General features: G+C 45.7%; 1 protein-coding gene across 21 annotated transcripts in view; it reads left to right on the top strand.

The window, feature by feature from the left end:
• The first annotated feature begins 1,072 nt into the window (after window positions 1-1,072).
• The window catches only part of Magi1 (membrane associated guanylate kinase, WW and PDZ domain containing 1), a 653,433-nt gene continuing 634,678 nt past the window's right edge, over window positions 1,073-19,827 (top strand). For 18 of the 21 annotated variants that reach the window (XM_037203933.1, XM_037203931.1, XM_037203930.1 and 15 more), the window contains exon 1: window positions 1,313-1,970. In XM_037203933.1, the coding sequence (XP_037059828.1) occupies window positions 1,658-1,970 (313 nt within the window). In that variant the 5' untranslated portion in view covers window positions 1,313-1,657. Of the gene's footprint in view, window positions 1,971-19,827 lie in introns of all 21 variants that reach the window. The other 3 variants (XM_028855222.2, XM_028855270.2, XM_037203932.1) reach the window with 2 other exon arrangements.

Raw genomic sequence — 19,827 nt, 5'->3', positions numbered from 1 at the left:
AAGATGCTTGAGGAATCTGAACTTCAGATTTTTCTCAACCCAGTTCAGTGGTATTTTCACCTCTTAGTGGCTCTAACTTACCTCCCTTTATCTAGTAGATTCACAACTCTGTGACCAAAGAGGAACTTGTTGGAAATCACTAACAGGTAAAAGAAACTGCTTGGGCCACTACTGCACCGGCCTCTTGGCGTTTGGAGGCTGTTCTTTCTGTCCTAACCTGGCCAGTGCCCAGATCACCGCACCCCGCCCCAGGGCGGCGAATTCCCAGATGGTTCCCGCCCCCCATTCCCCGCCCCGCTGACGCGGGTGCAGGACCCGCACGCACCCCGCGGTGATCTTTACTCCCAAAAGCAGTCCTTAGGCTCCTCCAGAAGCCAATGAAGGCTGGCCGCTGCCTCTTTGCTGGAAGGACAATGAGAGGCTAGTGAGACCTCTTAGGCTGAAGGCCACGCTAGCCTTTGGCTTTTCTCACTCGCCGGCAGTTTTCTCCTTGTCCTAAAAAGTTGGCCCCAAAGTTTAAGGGTGGAAGTGCACGTGTAGGCGCGTTTGATGGGCACAGACAGGGATGCAAAGAGTGTGTGTGGGACTTGCTGGTTCGGGTCCTAAGGGTCACAGAGACAAGAGCCAGGCTCCGCGTGTGGACTTGAACCCCTGGGCGGGGAGCAGGCGCGGGAATGTGGCGGGAGGCAGCGGAGCCGCGTGAGCGATGGCGTGGCCAGGCACCGGCCGAGGGCGACAAGGGAACTCGGCTGGCAAGGCACACGAGTGAGCCCGGCACTGAATTGGTCTCCCAGCCCCCACCTGTTTGAACCGATTTGCAAACACCAAAGCCGGATTCTCTGTGTTCCAAAAGTTAGACAGCTGGAGTGGGGCACGCGCACGTGTTCCCCTAAAGGGTCTCGCTGGGCGGACAACACTGGGAGAGGAGGAATTCTAGGGGTGCAGGGAGAGGAGCAAGCCGGCGTCAATGGAGGGTCGGCCTTAGGACCCCGCGGGAGGCGCGTTGGAATCTCTCCCTTCCAGGAGGAGGAGTGGGGCGGGCCTGCCCGCGGGCGGCCACCGGGCGCATGCGCGCGCGTCTCCCCTCCAGCCGGCCGCCGCGCTCCGCCGAGCGGAGTAGAATGAACTGTAACAAAACAAGCCGAGCCTTTGTATCTGCTTAAAGGGGCCGCGGCCACTTCCCTCGCGTCCCCTCACCCCCGCCCCGCGCCGCCGCGTCTCCAGGGCTCCCGGCAACTAGCTTGGAAAGGGCTTCCCTCGCGCCGAGGAGCGGCCGGCCGGCGCGGAGCAGGCGCGGCGCGTGTGGAGAAAAGCCGCGGAGCGGAGAGCGGGGCCCGGGCGGCGCCGGAGTGGACTCTGGTCCCGGGAGCGCGATCGGCGCCGGAACGCGGACCCGGAGGCACCGGAATGCAAACAAAGCTCGCGGGCGCCCGTGCAGGGCTCTCGACGGAGCCCGGAAAGTTTGTTTTATGATGGCTTGAGAGCGCGAGTGAGTCGGACGAGGAGGATCGAGTGGCTCGCTCCCGCGCTCGGAGAGATGCTTGTCCCGTGAGCCCGCCGCGCCGGGGGCTCGTGCTGTGGGGGCACCTGTCTCTCGTTTTAGCAGTTTATTTTATTTTATTTTTTTTTCCCTTTTGAGGAGGGGCTGTAACTCATCATGTCGAAAGTGATCCAGAAGAAGAACCACTGGACTGGCCGCGTTCACGAGTGCACCGTGAAGCGGGGACCCCAGGGCGAGCTGGGAGTGACGGTGCTGGGGGGCGCGGAGCACGGGGAGTTTCTGTACGTGGGGGCGGTGGCGGCAGCCGAGGTGGCGGTGCTTCCCGGCTGCGGCGAGGGCCCGAAGCTAGCCGAAGGTGAGCTGCTGTTGGAGGTGCAGGGGGTCCGGGTGTCCGGCTTGCCCCGCTATGACGTGCTGGGAGTCATCGACAGCTGCAAGGAGGCCGTCACCTTCAGAGCCGTCAGACAAGGTAAGACGGGGCGTGCCGTTGGGGGGGGGCGCACCCAGAAAAAGAGGGGAGGCCTGCAGGGGCGCCGTTTGCTCCGAGTGCCGAGAGCCAAAGTTGAGGCCCGGGCCAGAGGCAAGCAAAGTTGCGAGGTTGTGGGCTGGCGACCACCTGCGTGGCCACGGGCAGGGGCCGAGGTTGCGCTGGAAAGTGGAGATGCTTCCCAGGCCGGGTGTGCCAACTTCTCTTCGCAGCCACCTAGTTAGAGCTGCGCAGCCTTTTCTGCACCTTGTGGCAGCTAGGAGACTGAGGCAGGGCAAAGGTGGAAGCTTCCCCTTGTCTCTTATGCGGCGACTAAGCTCTGGGAGCTGGTGGCGTTCTCTGAGCACTGCTTAGGTTCCCAGAACTGGAGAGTGGGTCGTGGAAGGGGAGGGTCTATTTGTGGCTGATTGGAACTCTTCCATCACGAAATTGCCTTCACCCTGCAGCCCCTCCAGGTGGGCTGGGTTATGACCCCCTGGAGATTCTTCAGTCCGGCCGCCCGAGGAGGCTGCATTCACCCCACAGCGGGGTGACGTCTGTGTCTCCTCCTTGTGGAGACATACAGTGGGGGAAGGGGTGTTTCGCTCTTGGCGCGAATCTAGTCCAAGTTTATCCAGCCGCCTCCTCCTCCTCCTGCACCGTCGTCCTTATTGAGGATGATTGTTGATAGTTACAATTCATTGTCAGCTTACTATGTGAGAGCCTCTCTGTAAAGTGGTTTAATTGCATTATCTCATTCTGATTCACAAACAGTGCTATACCATCGACTTGTTTTGTAAGTCCTGTATTATAATAAGTAAGCCGGGACTGACCTTAAGTAAGTGACTTGCCCAAGGTCACACGACTACTAAAAGTTTATGAGCCTTTTCTGTTAAGCCTTAAGCAAGGAGAAGGAGGGACTTTGGGGCATGACCTCTAGGGACTGAATGCTGTGGTAGAGGGAAGCAAATTTCTCCCGCAGAAGTATGTATTATGGGAATGGTTTCCTTAAAAACACCTTTAATGGCTCATGTACATTAGTCACTCTCAGTTTGGTCTGAGCGGAGGTCTGATCTTCTCTCTGGCCATCGGAGAATGACTGCCGAGCTTAAAGGGATCCCTCCTGCACCCAAGTGCTGTGACGCAGGCAGGTTCTCCCAGATGAAGGCACCGGAGGAGGAGCGGCGGCAGAGTTGAATGTGGTGAAAAGTTGCCATATGTTCCTGTCAGGATGGCAGCAGCCGAAGAAAATGTGTCAAAGGGAAGGCTGGGCTGAACCATTCCTCTCAGCAGCCGGCCTCTTCCAGATGACCTGAGGAGGGGTGCAGTATGTGTGTGGGTAGCCTAGTAGCCAGGCCTGTCAGTGGTGTTGGGAGCCAGGGGCTGACACCTAACCATGGAATGTCTTTATCTCTCAACTTGGCCTTGTCTGATGAGTATGTCCTTCCGAGTTGCTCATAAAATTCCTAACAGAAAGTGTGCAGAATGGTGCTGGTTCACGGTCGGTGCTCAGTAGAAGCCAGCTGTCATTGTTGGAAGAGTGTTGAATTTAAGCAGTCTATCCTAGTTAGGAATTTAATGCCGGTTCCCCGGGTGGTTATGACTCGGTAGAGCCATTGAGAAAATACTATGTTCGACATTTATTGAGCAACATTAGGTTTGAGTTCAGGGCCACTTTGCAGAAAGATTTCTCATCCAGTAGGATGTCTGGGGGGGGGTGATTAATGGGTCCTGAGACTTGTGGGCAAAAAGCTGCCTGAAGCTGAGTCCTTCCACTGCTTAGCAAACCCCTGTCCCCTGTGTGAGTGAGTGTGTGTGTGTGTGTGTGTGTGTGTGTGTGTGCTTCATCAGTGTAGGTGGGGAAAGATGCCTATGGATTGGACAGCTACTGTATTGCCTTCAAGTGTCAGTTCCTCCCCTAGGGCTTTCTTTTGCCAACAGAAATGTTCACAAGAAAGAGTGGGCTGATGCTTCTGAACATCCTGCAATGGGCTAGGGGTGGCTTGGAATCCACTACATTATGAATGCTGTTGCGTGTGATAATTACATGGACACAGTTACTTGTCCAGTGTTGACGGTACAGTGAAGAAGGCCCTAGGAACCATTTTAACAGTCTTTCTTTCATGTTTCCAAAGTGATTTACATTATAGGGCTGATTGTACCTGACTTTCTTTGTTACTGTGTCTTTATCGTATCCGGTAGACTATGTTGGTCTGTGGGAAGACATGATATTTTTATGGTGTTTCCGTTTGCAGTTAGCCCCTCACAGGGACACAGTCCCTCTGGGTACTTGTCTGTGTGGAAATGTCACAGTCTTGTGTGAGAAGATTGTACTCTTTCTGTTGCATGGCAGTTCTCCGGAGAGACTTGAGAACCAAAATAGTCTATAGCACATGGCATATGGCATGGGAGTGGATTGGGAACCAGACTAAATGGACCCACGAGGCTGGAGTTTCTTCATGGCAAGTGTAGAGTGCAGTTGTTGGTCATAACATGCCTAAAAAATATTATAAATGTGCATATGTTAGTTGGGTCTGTGTGCATATTATTCACTTGTAGCAGAATCCAGATCTTAAAAAAAACCCTACATACACTTTTAAACGATACATACGGGCATCTATACACATTTTTCCCCGGCAGGTGGTCCAGGGCGGCCTTGAATGCATGGTCCTCCCGTCAGTGTCCACAGTGCTGGGACTGCAGTGTCTGCTGCCAGGCCTAGTGCACTGCAGTGTTTTGATACTTGTATATATGTTATAGAAGTTTAGGTCAGATACCAAGCGTCTACTTGGATGAATTTTGGCACATGATTGGCACATGTACCTCCTCACCTTTCTATCACTCAAATGAAGATATATAACATTTCCATTACCTGAAAATTCCCTTCACATTTCTTTCCAGTTAATGTACTCCCAACAAAGGGTGTTGGTTCCTCATTCTTACTATTGATTTATATTTAGATTATTCACTACTGATTATATACTCTGGTGTCTTTTTTCACCCAGGAGGTTTTGGAAGTTTCATGTTGTGTGTGTACCTTCTTCTGTGGCTCCCTTTTTTTTCTTTCTGCACACTATTCTCTAGTATGTATTTTTCCCATTTGCTTTTGCTTCTAGGTGCACATTTGACTGCTATGAATGTTCCAGTTATTTTCTGTCTTTGCCAGTCTTTAATCTTACCTATGTTGAATTTTAATCATTCTAGTGTTTAGGGAAAGAAAGTAATTACAGAAATGTTGGATAGGAGGTAGCTAGTTTTTGTTAAGTTCTCACATTGGAATTTGCCAGGCCAGTGTGTGTTTAGTACACGTGAGTCCTGGGTTCACACCTTGGCACCAGAGTAAACCAAGAAGATGGAAAGAGCATATCAGGTTGGCTAGCCTAGAACTTTGTGGGCATTCTCTTCTTAATCCTCTGAACTTGACACAGATCTTGGAAACTTTGCTGAGAGCCCTAGTGACATAGCAGAGGTAGAGGGGGCCCTAGCCCAGTGCCGTCCCAGAGCCTCTGCTCCTAACTCTGGGGACACTGGGTCTGGAATTGGAGTTCCCCAACCAGCAGATCTAAGCTCACCAGGGTCCTCATCAGGAATGTAAATTCTGCCTCCCAAAGTGCTTCTGCCTCAGAAACTTTGGGCATGGGGTCCTTGGGGGAGTTTTGTGAAGTATTGGCCTAGGGTAGAGCCTGAAGTGGAGAAGATGGACAGATGACCTTCTGTTCCGGAACAAGGTCTTGCAGTCACCCTCTGTGGGCCTCAATTTCTCAATGCCCGGTATAAGTGGGTATGTTTCCCTCCGGAGCCACGGCCTCCCTCCTGAGCCACGGCCTTCCTCCGGAGCCATGGCCTCCCTCCTGAGCCACTGTTCTAGTGAAGTTCTGGGCCACAAATAACTCAGACTTGAGGTTTAAAAAGGTCTGATTGCAGTTTCTCAAAAGAGTATATTATAGGGCATGCTTTTTCATATTTTTTTTTTTGTGGATGAATTTGTGGTTTTGAAAATTACTCAGGAACTGAAATTGCCTTTCCATTCTCTTCTTAAGGCGAGTGGGAGACAATAAATAAGACCCAATTTAAAATTCTAACATTGGCACCAAACCTTTCTCACCACAGGGCAGGGGTTGTGCCATAGAGTTGAATATAGTTCTGGTGCAGGTTTCTTCCTTTGCGTTTGTTTGTTTTGATGTGTGTTCGTGTTGGTGAGTCGGAATATATGGCATCAGCTCTGAAATTCTGTGACCATTTTCCCTTCGTTTCAAATCGCACTGCTGTGTCTTTCTTGGTTTCTTCTTTTTCTGTGAGTGTCTGATCTGCTTCCTTTCTCCCAGATTATTTCTAGATCAAATTGCTTTTTAAAAATCGTTTTTCTCTTTGCTTTTAAAATTTTGTTTTGTTTGTTTATTTATGTGTGTGTGTGTGTGATGTGTACCTGGGGACAAGTGTATGCCACAGCCTATATAAGCTACCTACTGGCAGAGGATAACTGTAGTCTGGTCTACTCTTCACCTTTATGTCTTTTCTGGAATTGAACTCAGGGTTTCAGGCTTGTGCAGTGACTCTGTTTAACCCCGAACCATATCACCTGCCTTCTCTTTGCTTTTTTCAGGCACACAGCTCACTGTGTTGCTCTGTTGCCTTTAAACACACTGTATAGTCCAGGCTGTATGAAAGTCTTCTGCCTCCCCTTCCTGCATGCTGAGATTACATGTGTGCCCCACTGTGCCTGGCTTTTGACTCCTTTTTCAATTTTGAATTATGTATTTCTGTCCTCGTGTGGGCATATACATGTGAGTGCAGGCGTCTGCAGAGGCCAGAGGTGTTGGATCCCATTGGAGTCGTAATTCACCTGATTGAAATAGGTGCTGGGAACCTAACTCGGCAGCGCAGCCCTGGCGTCTCTCCTGGCCCTTGGCTTTTATTGTTACTTCAAAGAGATTCTCATTGACTTGCCTTCATTCTCTATGTCCTCCTCCTGGTGTTCTCTCTTAAGATTTTTTTTTAAAAAAATATTGTTATTCCGTTTATTTATTATTTGGTGTGTGTGTGTGTGTGTGTGATGCATTCACAAATATGCCATGGTATACTTGTGGAGGACAACTTGAGGGCGTTTGCTTCTTCCACTGTGTGGGTCCTGGAGATCGAGCTCAGGTCATCAGGCTTAGCAGCAAGCACTGTTCCCTCCACTGTGCTCTCTTGCCAGCCTCTTCCTCAGGTCTTGGTGGGAGTGGGAAGACCTTGGCTTGTAGCAGAACCGGAATTGGGAAGGGGCTCAAGGCGCTGGTTTTCCTAGTCTAGACTGAGCTATTATCAGACACCACTGGAAACGTGGATGGTAACCCTGAGTCGAGAGCGTCCCTTTCCCCGCTCTGTTGTCACGGTTTTACAAGTTCTGGTTCTTTTTGTGCCCTCCTCTCTCTCCTGTGAAGACAAGCAGCTCACCTCTATTCACCTTAACCCCAGCACCTAAAGCACTACCTGACATGCACTAACTAGGTACTCGCTAAAATTTGTTCTACCCAGGCGGATATTTTCCGTGGTTTTCTTCTTACTGAGAGGAGTTGTTTTCTGAGACGGCATCTCACGGTGCGGCCCTAGTGGGCCTGGAACTCTGTGTAGCCCAGGCTGCCCTTGAATTCACAGAGACTTGCCTGCCTCAGCCCCCTGAGTGCTGGGATTAAAGGTGTGCGCCACAGTGATGGTTTCAGAGAAGTGTGTAACTAGGGCAGCTGTGGCATCTGTCTTTTCTTCTTTCTGTCTCTGTTCATCCTTTCTTATTTAGACTCTTACTGTGTCTACTTTCCTACCACCAGTTCTTCCAGTTAGCTGACTCCCAGTGTCAATTAGTGTATTCTGGGCTATAACAATGGTCAGAGCCTAATGAGTTACATTCAGGTATTTCTGCCTGTTGACTCTACTAACTGAAATTTAACCCATCTTTAGCTGTAAAAATCAGGTGCTCAGCAGGCAGGGGTTTCCTGCTCAGGTCATGTGTGCTCTGGTGTGAGCCAGTGTCTGAGAATGATGTCTTAGCTCTGTCTTATGGAAGCTTTGTCTCTGTGAATAGTATCTCTTTAATTACCTTCACCAGCAGCAGACAGACTCTTAGCTCCATAAAACAGCTTCGGTCCTTTCTCTCACTCTTAAATTATGCCTTGTGTTTATTTATATATTTTTAACTTAAACCTTCAAAATCAGTCTATTTTTGTTCTTGGTGCCAAAAGACCCTTGTCAGAGGCGTAATTTTAGCCTATGTTGAGGACTACTTCATGGCCTTTACAGGACGGAACTAGTGCAAGGATAGGCAGCCCACGCTGTGTGTTGTTCCTTGTGACCACCCTTTGGCATTGGCTGTGCCATTTAAAGTAGATTAACTTGACCTTATGAGGCAATGGCGTACAGTTGGCTCACTGCAGTTGTTGGCATGCAGTATTCCGCTCATCTCGGCTAGCAGAATTGATGATATCCACCAAGGGGAATTAAGTGGTTTATAAGAGAAAACATTCTGACATCTCCTTCCCACAGGGGTTTACATGAAGGATGTTGCTCTATAAACAGTGGTTATTTAATGCACAACACCACCCTGTGATGTTAGTGGTCCTTTCCTTGAGTGTGTATATATGTGTAACAGGATATGCTGAATTTTGTATACACTGAGAATAAAGGCTGTCAGATTTGTTAAGGGCTGACATTCGTGTCCTAAAAAGTAGGTTACTGAATCGTCGTCTGTCTGTAGCCCACTCATATGCAAGATAACCTTGCCGAGTCTTCTCATGAGTCATGCTGACTCCATGGGTATCTGCATTGTGTTTTGTTTCTTGTGATTTCCTTTCATTGGTTCCTCAAGCAAAGCCCATGGATGTCAAGGTTGGGCCTGTCTGTTGACTTCTGCTTTATGGTCTGGGTCTCTTAGAAAAGGTCTAGTGTGTCGTCCGAATCTCACCTTTTCTGGAGGTATGCAATACAATTAGAAAATGTATTTGAAGAGTGTATCTTATGATTAAATAGTAATCATCTATTTTTATAGTTCAGCAGTTAGATAGTGGAGCAGTCCATTATTTATGCTCACACCTGTAGTCCCCAGGTGAGAGGTAAAGGGCAAAGTTCATAGAGAAACTTCCGAGGCTTCTGTGATGTGGCCCTTGCCATTGCTTCTCTATCTCTGCCCAGTCTGCAGGTTGCCGCTTACACATCTGACGGACCGCCTTCTTTGTGAACGGAAGCCTCTCTCGGGTGTCACCTTCTCAGTGAGGCTTCCTCCGACGCATAATGTAAAGCCAACTCCACGGCCACGTGTCATCCTATGGCCTCCCTCCCTTCCGGGTTTTATTTGACCCTGGGATATGCAGCTCACTTAAGGAAGTTGCCTGTAGAACATAAGTTCCAAGAGTGCAGGGTGGTTTGGTTCCTCACTAATGCTGATTCCCTGGTGCCCAGGGTGCTGTGGAGTCGTTGTTCATGTATTTGTTGAGTGTTTACTGTCAAGTTTAGAATGCGAACATATCTCTCGAGCTCAGTTGTCTCTGCAAATTATGGGAATGTAGGTAATTCATGATGGTCTGCATTAAGCTTTGTGTGACTTTTAATAGTCATACTCTCCGTCTGGAGCGGAATAGAGTTAGATTTGTGGTCCACAAATATTTTTGAAGACAGCAGTTCTGGCCTGCATCAGTAGACTTGGGATTATGGGTTTTTAGAGTAAACACGTTTAGTCTTTTGTCTCCCACCAAGCACAGGAGAATGGAATATGTTAGAATCTCCTTGGGGGTCAAAGATACAGTTATCCTTAACTTGCATTTTCAATCTTGGCTTGACTTTAAGGCTAACTGAATGCTGGATTTTTGTGGTGGCAGTACTTAGAGTCACCAGGTGGTTGATCTAAACTGGAGACTCACTGGAGCCACCCTGCGGATCTCGTTGACATCCCCAAGTCATTGACCTCAGTCTGTTTGCCACCCTGACTGCTCTCCACCATCATGTGTGTCTTAAATTGAATTTCTAGGGGCACATCTGAGATTAGCTTTTTCAATTTTTATTTATTTATTTATTTTTTGAGACAGTCTTTTATTCCTCAAATTTGCCTGAATGTTACTGTGTGACTGGTAAAGTTGCCTCAAACTGGTGGCAACCCTCCTATCTCGGACTCCCCAGGGATTAGTTGAATGTAAACTAATTTACAGGCCTATCTGGGAGGTGGTCCTCGGAAACGCAAGCAGATGGAGGCAAGGTGCCAACCAGGTGTTCAAATAAGTGACTTTGTTGAGGGAGGAATTCTGGGCTTAGGGCAGCAGCTTTGTGCTGAGTGTATCCAGGAAGGTCGTGAACATTTTCAGCCCTCCCCTGGTCGGTGGCAGGTTCTTCCTGCAGGCTCTGCCTATGTACCTTTTCTGTAACCATCTCTAGTGTTTTGGAGAAGGAGTTATGTAAGACAATTCTATTCTCATTGCTGAGGCATCAAGCCTACTGTGAGTGTAGCAGAGTCGATTGTGTGTGCTGTTAATGGGCTACAGTTACCTTTTCTGCAGTAAGGCTAATCCTTTAGTTTGTTGGGAGACAAGGCTTGCGGTTCTCTTTATGGACAGTGGTGTGATGGTGCAATCAAAAAGGTGCTTGCTTGTATGCTGATGATAAGCCATGTTTCAAAAATTATTGATTGCTATATGCAGTATTAACTGGACTGTCAAACTGCTTGTAGACTAATCCATGAATAACAATTAATTGATGTGCTGTAATTAAGATTTTAGACCCAGTCTGGCTAATGTAGAAGTTGAGTTATAGGGGGCACAATGCTTTACCTCTCTGAGCCATGATGGTCCCTCTGAAAATGGAGATGATGAAGATGCTTACTCTGTAGGGCTGATGTAGGAAGAAGATGCAATCTGAGTAAGCCACATGGCTCTGGGCCTGCACAAAGTGATTGCTCAGAAAGTGTTGGCTTCTGTTAATATTCCCCATTTGAAAGCATTTCAGGGAGAAGAAAGATTTTCGGGGGGATGGAGATTTGGGTACATAGTTCTCTGTGGGTGTTTCTCAAGTCTAGAAACAGCCTTCACCTTTCTGTATGATTCAGATGCTCTTTCTACAGGATTGGTTTAGACAAATAGGAAGGAAGCTTGAAGCTTTTCCATGTGTTTGGTGGAGGTCTGTGCCTACACGCATGGGTGAGGAATTGGTCCTAATGATGTTCTGAGGTCCCAGGTTGTGATAAAGTTTGGAGGGATGGTAGGTTCTTTATTTATTGATGTGCCAGGCAGGCCAGTGCCAGTATTAGTGATCCTTGAGATTGTGACCACCAAGGTTCCCTGATTTTTCTGGTACAATGTCTGGGCTCCCACGCTAAAAATGTCTGGGGAGGTAGTGATGTTTAGTGGTTAGTTCTGTAGGTTTGAAGTCAGTGTGTGTGGATATAGAAGAAAACTAGCTGAACAAGCCAGCTTGTAATTCTCCTCTAGTTCCCACCTCCAGGTTCATTCTTTGGCTTTTCTTGATGATAGGTTGTGTAACCTATAAGCCAAGTACAACCTTTCCTCCCCAAGTTGCTTTTGGTCACTGTTTTATCACAGCAACAGAGAAGCGAATTAATATGGTGGCTGTGAGGACAACACGAGATAATGTATATTAAACAGTGCTTTTCTTGGTTCATAAGTAATAATGATCATCTATGATCATTTTTGGTTGAAAAATAGAAACCCAGCACACTGAGTTCCCCTAAGGCAGTAGTTTTTAACTGGGCAGAATTTCACTTACCCTCCTTGGGGACATTTGCCAGTGTGTAAAAACATTTTTTTCATGTCTATTAAGGATTGGGTGGTATTGACACTTCCTAAATAGAGGTCAGGAAAGTTACTGAACAGCTTATAATGTACAAGAAATTTATCAAACATATCACTAAGGCTGAGGTTGAGAAAGCCTGCTCTAAGGTACTACTTCATAGAGACTGGGAATCTGAGTTAGGAATGGTAGATTAGTAATGATAACGCCTATGAACTTTTCTGAGTCTCAGGTTAGAGAGTTTGTTTGGGTGTATGACCTTATTCTCCTCCTAACCATGAGAAGTATATTTTCAGAGGTTAAGTTAGTCACCGACAGCGAGACTCAATCGTACGTCTGCCTGGTGCTACCTGGCTACCTTGGACTTCCATATTACAAATGTCTAGAGCCCTCATGTCCTTATGTTTGTGTGGAAGTACCTGTTTTAGACAGGTGCCAGATACAGTATTATATGCTTAGTGACCTCATCTAAGATAGTTCTAGAAATAAAAAAAAAAGTATTCTCCCAAATTTACCAGCCAGAAATCAGAATGTGCTACGACATATCTTCAGGCAATTCTGTTTATTTGCCATGGGCTCCTGCTCTTTATGATTAATGTCACTAAATCTGTCAGTTCCCTTCCTCCTGGGTACTGGGTGTTTTTCATGCCCGTGCTTCGTAACTGTAAATCTGCCTGACTGTCTTCTTTGCTGTGTATGTGTTTCTTGTAGGAAGCATCCTTGTTTTGTGTATTGTATAATCTCTGCTCTGTGTAGGTACTTAGGAAATCTCTGCTGAAATTTTCGCAGGGTTAAAAGCTAGACATAATTTTTGCATAAATTCTTGCCTAGGATCTTGTTGGCGAGGAAATCCACTTTTTTATTTTTAAGGCATATTAAATATACTTAGCCATATGTCTGACTTTTCTGTGATGATTTAAGATGGTTGTCTGCCAGTTGTTACAGCGTTTTGAACTGTAGAGAAAACATTGAATTAGTTGTGTTGGAGGTTTAGCGTGCCTTTATTCTGGCCAGATGTGAGCAGCAGTTGCTTATGTGAGGTGGCCATGGGAGGCACCACTTTGGCCCTGATTGAAATAGAGCCAGTGTCTTAGCACCTGGATTCTTGGCAAGGCCATGGAATTTGCATCTGATAGAGTTCATTTCCCCCTCCAATCATCAGCCTGCTTCGGTCTGTGCGCCTTGGTTAAGAATTCAAAGCTCAAGTTGTTAAAACATAACTTTCTTTGGTGTTAGAGCATGTGTATTTTATTTTTTTTTAATAAAAAGTATGTACATCAAGGTTTTGGTTTCTAATCTTTTAAAAATTAAATGCCACATTGACCTCATATAACTATTGGTCACTGTATGTAGTAGATCTGTCCATCCATCCATCCATCCATCCCTATCAATCTATCGTCTGTTTGTCTCATTTTTTTTCCACATTTAAACAATATGTAGAATACAGAAAGATGTTAATGTGGAAAAAAAATGTATGCACATGACTTAATATTCTACCCTAGAGAAATGTATGTGTTAACATTGTACTTTTATCTATCCGTCCATGCTTACACACACACACACACACACACACACACACACAGAGAGAGAGAGAGAGAGAGAGAGAGAGAGAGAGAGAGAGAGGAGAGAGAGAGAGGGAGAGGGAGGGAGAGGCTGGGGACTACCTTCTTACTAAAATGAAATGTATAACAGTGCTTGGTGGAACTTTAATATGGCCTTAAAACAAAACAAAACAAAAAAATAAAAAAAAAAAACAAAACAAAACCCAGGACCTTATGTAACCCTGGTTGGTGTAGAACTTGCTATGTAGCTAGATTATGTTGGCCTCAAACTCAGAAATCTGCCTGCCTCTGCCTCCTCATTCTGGGACTAGCAGTGGGCTACTGTGTCTGTGGACCTAAAACATTTTTTTAAACACATATAAATTTACTTAAATAAATATTCCAATGGCTATGTGATCTGTTTTGGTCACTCTATAGTATGTTTTCAAGCTTTGAACATGAACATTTACATTATTTTCACTTGTTCCATGTTTTATACATGGTTTTGATGAATATCCTTCTATGTATGTATATTTTAGCGAACATGTTCAGATATTTTCTTTGAACAAATGTCTAGAATTAGTTTTGTGGGCTTATATGATTATTTCTTTTTAGTTGGCAATCAAGTTATAGCCTTTGACTGTATATGAGAACCCTGTTCTTCCCTGACCTTACTTGACATGCCCAATACCTTCTACTGGAATTGTTTTTTATGGCAGTCATGCTGAGCTCATGTTCTGAGGTTGTATAAAGGATATGGAGTGCTAGAGACTGGGCTCAACTGAAAGGGTTTTCCTCATTCTAAAGGGAAGTATTCTGATCTGCTGTGGTCACCTGGCATGTGCTAATGTTGGTCCAGGGTCATTAGCTCTTCTCAAGTTCAAGAAGCCACAGAAGCTTGGAATTTTTAAAGACATGTATTTCACCGATTTTTAAATGTTGGTTCAAAGTGCTTTTGAAAACATGGGTGAACCAAAGAGAACGCATCTGGGGGCCATATTTGGCCGTCACATGACAAGTTTGCAGTGCTTCCTGTATGTATTAGTTTCTCCATCGGTGCCTGTCACATCTGTAAGAGTAGCAATCATGTTTCTTATATCTGTGTTCTCAGGGCCCAGGATGGTGACCAGCGCTCTCTCTCTCTCTCTCTCTCTCTCTCTCTCTCTCACACACACACACACACACACACACACACACACACACACACACACAGACACACACAGGCCAAGAAATGTGTGTTGAAATGAATAATACATTCTGGAAGTGGTTTAGTTTGGCACGAGAACTTGCCCATGTAGGTTCATTGAGGCCCAGCTGGTGACAGCTCTCCAATTCCAGTTGAGAAGAGTTGGGGAGAGAGTCTGTTTTGACAGCTGATTATAATCTTTGGAATATTCTGTCTCAGGGCCCTGGTCGGCTGAAACTGAGAACTGGGTGCAAAATCACATCTTGAAATTGACATTCATATGGATTTGAATTCCCAGTGTGGGAATAGAATCTATTTTCTGCTTAGAGATGATTTCACTGTGAAATGTATAGTCTTATAAATAAAAGAATGAGTGAGCTCTGTTTGCTGCTTAGGAATGGTGTGCGTGTGTATGTGTGTACATGTATATGGGTGTGTGGGTATGCATGCAAGTATGTACCAGAGCATAACATTTGTGTGTTGTTCCTCAAGCACTGTGCTGGCTAGTTTTTATGTCAGCTTGACACAGCTAGAGCTATCTGAGAGGAGGAACCTCAATAGAGAAAAGGCCTCCATAAGAGTGGGCTGTAGGCAAGCCTGGAGGGCATTTTCTTAATTAGTGTTTGATGGGGGGCTCATTCCCCAGCATTGTAGATGGGGACACTGCTGGGCTGGTGGTCCTGGGGTCTATAAGAAAACAGGTTGAGCAAGCCAAAAGGAGTAAGCCGGTATGCAGCACCCCTCCATGGTCTCTGCATCAGCTCCTGCCTCCAGGTTCCAGCCCTGTCTGAGTTTCTGCCCGACTTCCTTCTATGATGAACTGTGATAAGGAAGTGTCATCAAAATAAACCCTTTCCTCCCTAAGTTGTCATGGTCACACTGTCTCATCACAGCAATAGAAACCCTAACTAAGACAGGGGCTATCTATATTTTCCCTTCCTTTTGTGTGTGTAGTATTTGGGTGGGTGATGTGTGAACATGTGTGTATGCGTGCCCGCCAGTGCACACTATCCCTTGAGACGGATTTACTGACCCTGTAGCTAGATTGGTGACTGGCTGGCCAACCCCAACAGTTCTTCTGTCTCCTCTTTCCCACTCCTCCACAGTGGTGGGGTTATAGGCACTTGCAGCCATGCCTTGCTTTTTATGTAGATGCTTGGGATCTGAACTCAGGTCCTTATGTTTGTTCAACAAGTCCCTTGACCCACAGAGCCATCTCTACAGCCCTATCTTGTTTTTGAGAAAGCATCTCTTATTGGCCTCGAGCTAACCTAGTAGGAAGCCCCATTTGTCATTTTCTGTCTCTCCAACATCACCACCATACATGGTGTCTTAGTTATGGTTTCTATCACTGTGATAAGACACCATGACCATGGCAACTCTTATAAAAGAAAACATTTAATTGGGGTGGCTCTCTTACAATTCAGAGGTTCAGTTCATTATTATCATGGTGGAACATGGTGGCATTGCAGGCAGACATGGTACTGGAGAGGTAGCTGAGAGTCCTACGTCTTACAGGCAACAGGAAGTGGTCTGAGACAATGGGTGATATTTTGAGCATATGTGAGATCTCAAAGCCCGCCCCCACAGTGACACACTTCCTCCAACAAAGCCACACCTCCTAATAGTGCCACTCTCTTTGGGGGCCATTTTCTTTCAAACCACCACACATGGCTTTACATTTTTTTTTTAAGTGTAGGTTTTGAAAATTGAATTCAAGTCTTTTTGCTTTAAATAACTCAGCTGTCTTTCTGGCCCGGAAGGTTTTAAATAGTAAAGGAAAGTGCCTGAGACCATCTTTTTTGGGTCTTCTACAGATAAGTCAGGATTCCAGCCTTTCCTTCAAGAGTAGATAGACGTGCTGTTAGACTTGGTGAACTTCTGGAGCCTGTTCTGAAGTGCCATTGTTACATGGTAGACTTTTGTGTTCTGGGAGCTGTAGCCCTTGCTGCTTTTCCTGCCTTTATAACGGATTGTTCTGCATTACATAATTCATGCTGAACTCCAGCTTTCCTGCCTGAAGCTGAGGAACAGGACTCAGTATTTCAGACCAGAGCTTAGTCAATGTGGATTTTCTATCAAGGAGCCAAGTAAGGGAAGGGCCGCTACAAGATCAAGACGGGGCAGTTGGCAGTTAAAGCCAACGAGGAGTTAAGACTCATGTGGGTCTGCTTTGTGTGTCCTTCCCTTCGTCGGTCACCTTCCTTCCCTCTGTACCCTATCAGAATGGAATGTGGAATGTTCTCGTAGACTGTCCAGGAATTCAGATTTTAGGTAGGATAGTCTATCTGTAATGTAGAACTTCATGCATAGGATAGAACTAAGAGGAGTTTTCCAATGGAGACTATTGTATGGTCTGGCAAACTTCCTGTTGTTTTCAAAGCCTCATTTGTGGCACACAGATGTCTCCATCCTGGCATGAAATTTGGCCTTAGCTTGCCACTTTGCAATGCTCAAAGATGTATTGTAGTATGCAATGCACAAATGCCATTTTTGCTTGGGCTGTGTGAGCTTTGGTAGTATTTCTGCCCCTCTGTTTTTGTTGAAGAATCTAGATGTGCTGGAGGGCTGATCCAAAGTTAAGCACCTGGACAGTGTGTGGGAAAGCTCACTTGTGGTGGCTAGGATTCTAAAGCTGCCCAGCTGATCCTGAGTGAATCCCAGGTGAATATCTAATTAACACATTTTGTCCCATGCCTCTGAGGCTTCAGGATTGCTTAGTGTGTGGTATTTCAATAGCAGTACAGTAGGTAACTGAGACAGTAGGTTCCATGTCTGAATTGCTAACACGTGGTCAAAAAGCTAGGTCACTTTGGGGTTTTTTGCACTTGCGTTGGGTGAGGCAAAAATTAAAGATGGGAGGAACGTAGTAACCATTCATTCCAGCCAAAGAACACCAGACTAGCCTACCATTTCTGCTGCTTGCTTGCATTCCGAGATGTCCTGGCTTTCCCCCACTGGAATCCGTGAGCTGAATTTGTTGTTCTAATAACTTCATTTTTCATTTCAAACTAAAAAAAGAAGACTTCTTTTGGAAGCACAGGGCATTATTTCAATGTTGGTATATTTATATAGAAAAGCCAGTAAAGGAAATGTCCCTGTAGCTGCTGCCTATTTGTGTCTCTTTAACTCTTTTGGAAAATACTGACATAAGGAAGAAAGGACCCAGCTTTCTTGTGCAGTGTGAATCTGTTTCTGTGATATTTTAGCTAAAAATGTAGGTTCAAGCTATTCTCTGTGAAATAAATTATCTTGAAAAAAGGATAATTGTGAGAAGAAGTCGTTGATGGGGATATAATTTCTGGTTGTTACTCTTGAAGACTATTGGTAGAAGGAACCCCTATCCATGGGGTTTCATAAAACACGGTGACTCACTGTGCTTTCTGAATCCACAAGGGCAAAGAGAGATTTAGAAGAGGCTGGGGAGGTGTGTGGACCTGTGCACCTGCCACCAGGCAATGCTGCTCATACTCACCTGAACGCTGCTGATTGCATCGTAGGCTTGGATACATGGAGAAAATGATCAGCTTTGGAAACACTGGCTGGCATATTGAGTTCAGTTCTTGGGGCATGCTACAAGGTCCAAGCATCTGGAGTGGTAGCTTCATTAGCTATTCTAACTTGAGTTTCATAGCCTAGTCCCTGTGTCCAATTCCAAAGAATGTTCCCCCAAACCACCCCTAAGTTAGAATCAGCAAGGATAGTTTTGACTATGGGCATGCCACAGTCTCAGCTTAGACAGTATGGAATCAGAATCCTGGGGTTGGGGTGGGTATTCTGTGCAGCCATGGTGTAAAAACAGTTCTGATTGATGGTGGGATGTCTATAGATTGAGGCTCTAGGCTTCTCGATGTGGTTTTCCAATTCTAATTTCCTAATAAATGATGGTGGCAGACCCCAGTGCACACTTGAAAACACATTGATTTAGAGAAGGCAGCAGCAGTGGGAAGGCAGACTGAGTTATCTGAGGGAGCCGCATATTTGGGAATGTGTATATAGGAGTATATAGATGGTTTTCTTGCTTTACAGCTACAGACTGGTTCTAGCATCAGTCTGTAATGTAAAGGGACTTTTCCTTCCATAGTACATTTGCCGTTCTAAAACAGGGATGGTCCTCCACAGGAAAGACTGTGCTGCCCAGTAGAATAGACTGTGTGATGTTTGGCTATCCTTTACATTCTGTATCTACTTTAGTAGCCACAGGTAGCTGTGGTGGCTTAAACTGTGGCTACTAGTATGTCTGAGGAACTGAACTTGACATTTTATGTACATATAATGAATTCAAGTCTAGGAAGCCACACATGGCTAATGCCTACCATACTGAACAGTACAAATGACAGCGCCATTCCGAATGGCAAGGACAGTCATGAATATTTGCTGTCACATTGGGCTGCTCTGAAATGTGGTTGGAGCGACACTTTGATGGTTCCTAAATTTGAACTTGATATTTGTGGTGTTTTAGTTTTTTTTTTTCTCCTGATCATTGCATTTACCCATCACAGTGCTCTTAAAGAAGTTGAGTGTATGGTAGTGTGCAGATTTCCCTAAACTGTTTGTATAGAACAATTATTTTCCATGAACCTGGGGATAATGTTTTTCTGCTTGCTGCTCTATCCCCAACACTTAATAAGTGAGTATCTTGGATGGTCGGAAAAATCTTTTTTAAAAAGATTCTTTTATTAATGTTATGTGCTTATGTGAGTTTATGTGCACCACATGTATGTAGGTGCCTTCAGAGGCCAAAAGACTCTGTTGACCTCCTGGAACTGGAGTAACAGGTGTTGTGAGATGTCTGTGGGGGTGCTAGGACCTGAACCCCCAGGCTCTCTGGAAGAGCATTATGCTGTTCTTTTAACCACTGAGCCATCTCTCTAGCCCCCTGAGAAAATAATTTTACTTGGGGTTTTATGCTTGGGGGTTCTGGGCTATGCTGAGATTGTATAGTTAAAGTTTTTTATTAAAAAAATTTTTTTTTAAACTCAGTTCTTTGGTTATAATTAATAATAAAAGTTCAAATGGTTTCAGATGGCCTAAAAGGATTAGTTGATGCCTAAAACTAAGAATTTCAGGGAGACAGAGCACCAGTTAGCGTTTGATCAGCTTCAGGGCTGTCTGCTCTTCATATGCCACTGCCATGCCTCTCCTAGACTTACCAGCTGTGCAAGTGTACTCTCTACCTCTATATTGAAAAACCCCAACTCTTCAGAGCGCTCTCCATCATTGCCATTCCTTTGGGTTTAGGCTGCCTCTCTGTTTTGTAGATAGGTGATGTGTTCAAGGGGGGTTGAGGGGAGTGGGGTGTGGTGTATGCTTGCTTTTTTTTTTTTCTTTTCTTTCCTTTTTTTTTTTTTTTTTTTTTTTTTTTTTT

This window comes from Peromyscus leucopus, chromosome 3 (assembly GCF_004664715.2).
Source record: "Peromyscus leucopus breed LL Stock chromosome 3, UCI_PerLeu_2.1, whole genome shotgun sequence".
NCBI lineage: Eukaryota > Metazoa > Chordata > Mammalia > Rodentia > Cricetidae > Peromyscus > Peromyscus leucopus.
Note: the sequence above shows the minus strand (reverse complement) of the source record. Positions and strands in the feature narration are given on the sequence as shown.